Source organism: Macaca mulatta, chromosome 4, assembly GCF_049350105.2.
Source record: "Macaca mulatta isolate MMU2019108-1 chromosome 4, T2T-MMU8v2.0, whole genome shotgun sequence".
Lineage (NCBI taxonomy): Eukaryota > Metazoa > Chordata > Mammalia > Primates > Cercopithecidae > Macaca > Macaca mulatta.
The window spans coordinates 19,048,970-19,051,479 of record NC_133409.1 but is presented as its reverse complement, the minus strand read 5'-3'; the positions used below and the strand labels follow the sequence as shown (position 1 = coordinate 19,051,479).

The 2,510-nt window shown below is 36.3% G+C and overlaps 1 protein-coding gene across 1 annotated transcript; it reads right to left on the bottom strand.

Annotated features, from left to right (window-relative positions):
- Nucleotides 1-2,168: 2,168 nt before the first annotated feature.
- Nucleotides 2,169-2,510, bottom strand: LOC693820 (small ribosomal subunit protein uS14). The gene has a single exon (XM_001082271.5). It carries the CDS (start codon nucleotides 2,477-2,479, stop codon nucleotides 2,309-2,311), a length of 171 nt encoding a protein of 56 aa, XP_001082271.5. The 5' UTR covers nucleotides 2,480-2,510; the 3' UTR covers nucleotides 2,169-2,308.

Below are 2,510 nucleotides of genomic sequence, written 5' to 3'. Positions count from 1 at the left end.
CCACCTTGACCTAGTTTTCAAAGTTAACAAGACCGACAGACAAGGAAAATAGATTAATGCATCTCCTGTCATGGTCACTAAGGACACATCATCACTCCTGTGGTATTTCTGCAGACATCACAGCTAAGTGTAATATATGATCCTGGATTGGATCTAAAATTAGCAGAAAAATTAGCTGTAAAAATATACTGGGATAGTTTGTAGGAATTTTAATACAAACCCTGAATTAGATAAGTTTTATATAGATTTCCTAATTTTGATGACTTTATCTGATTATGTAAGGGAATGTCTTAGTTCTTAGGAAATACACACTGAAATGTTTCCAACCTACATTTAGGGAAAACAAAAACAAAAACAAAACGTGTGTGTGAATAATTGGCGAATCTGGGGAAATGGTATACAGAAGTTTCTCATACTATTGTTGCAATTATTCTGAAAGTTAAAAATTATATAAAAATTGAAAGCTCTCCCCAACCCTCTAAAAGAAGGTAAAAGCATTCATGGGATAGGGCTGGTTTGGACATTGGCAATACTTACTCCTACATGTTTCTCTGGATCTAGCAACATTCACAGGCTGGCTGTGTTTTAGAAAATAACAGATGATCCTCAGGGAATGGGAATGAACTACAGAGGGATGTTACTGATATTTAGACAGGGGTTTGGACCAGCAAGGGTCTCCCTACAGCAGAGGGTGGCCAGTCTGTGCAAGCTCTTCCTTCTGTGACACCTTGTGGCAATGAAGAGCTATTGCGGACCTCAGTGCCATCTGTTCACAGGACAGACCTGCTTTTAATTCTGTCATCTCCTAGAGTTCTTCGACAATTTGAGAGGAAAGATGTTTAGGAAGGGATACAATCCTTCCAGTTAATACGGCATGTGAAACTTCAAACTAGAAATGGGAAAAATAAGAGATGTAACAGTGCTTGTGTCCTTAGTTTATAAAGTAATGCCAATCATATTTCTGTAGCTTTATTGTACAACAATTGTGTCAAAAACTATGCAAGTATTAAGATATAATGACAAAAGTATGATTGAACAGTTCTCTCCAATGCGAAAAGTGCAACTGCAAAGCAAAGTTGTGTAATAGTGTCTTTGCACATTAATGTGTTCTTGAAAAGCTGAGTAAACTGAACTTTCATAACTGCAACCATATTTTCACTGCACCTTGAGCATTTAGAATAATATTATAGGACGAAATTTTGAAATGTGAAGTCATAGAAACTTTTTATTTATCTTAATATTCAGTCTCTGAAAAAAATCATGTTTTGCTAAAGTACAGTATTCCTACAAAGTTAGATGTTTACTTAGTTAGAAGCGAGTGATAAATCATGTAAGCTTAAGAGCTTACATGTTTAAAATTGTGGACCACATAATACGCAATTAGTTTGTATAACACTTAATTTACTGATAAGAAGAGTGAATTTTTGTATTTTATTTTGAATTTGCATTATGTAATAATAAAAGCTGTTTGGGTTATAAGTAAGAGAGATCCATATCAACTAGTTCAAGCAAAAAATGGGAATTTATTGGCCCATATAACTGGGGAGTTTAGAGGCAGTGCTAGCTTTCAGGCATGGCTTAATCCAGGGGCTCAAATGTTTTCTTTCTAGCTAGCTAACTAGCTAGCTCTCCCTCTGTCTATCATCTATATCTCTTTACTTCCCTCTATATTTTTCTCAGTTCCTCTTTGTACAAACAGGCTTCTCCTTAAGGTCAAGGAAGACAGCCAAAAGCAAATAGAGTAAGTTTCTCCAGTTTGCTCTGTCAGCAATGTCTGGGGAAAATATTCTGGCCCAATTTGGATTACAAGCACACGCCTGGAATGGGAGGATGGAGGCTATGTGCTTTACAACCCTACCAGGATCCTGGCCCAGGATGAGTGGCCAAACAGGATGTTAGGAGTTATAGTTCACCCAAAGAACCAGAAGATGAAAGAAAGAAAGAAAAAAAGGTAGTAAACCGACAAAAACTATAGTTACCACTGTCCCCTATGCTTCAATAATGTACACTTTTATAATTCTAATGGACATAGAGATAACTATGCATCAAAAGCTTTTTAAGCTAAATATTGGACCAATGCATGAAGACGTATTTTAATAGATTTAAAGAAAGCACTATTTGAAACAGCCAAAAGTTTTTTAATCTAACAGGGTTTAGTTAAATCTTAATTTATTTATTTATTTTTTTTTAATTTTTAAAAAATTTTTATTTATTTATTTATTTTTCAAATGTTTATTTTATGTACCAAGAACTATCATGGTTTTTCACTGAGTAGATGGCCTTGGATAATGCTTTGAAGGAAGATCATTTAGTCCAACTTAATGAAACCGATATCCTTCGCGTACTGACGGAAACACTGGCGGCACATATTGAGGCCATATTTCCGGATCAGACCGTGCCGGTTTGAACACACGCGACAAGAACGAGAACCCTGGCCGAATTTTCGCGGGTGGCTCCAGTACAGCTGCTGGTGACCCATCTTGCTCTCCGAAGTGCAACGAGGTAAAAGG

Coding starts and splice junctions, on each gene's coding strand:
- LOC693820 (XM_001082271.5), bottom strand. CDS start 2,479: ATGGGTCACCAGCAGCTGTACTGGAGCCACCCGCGAAAATTCGGCCAG.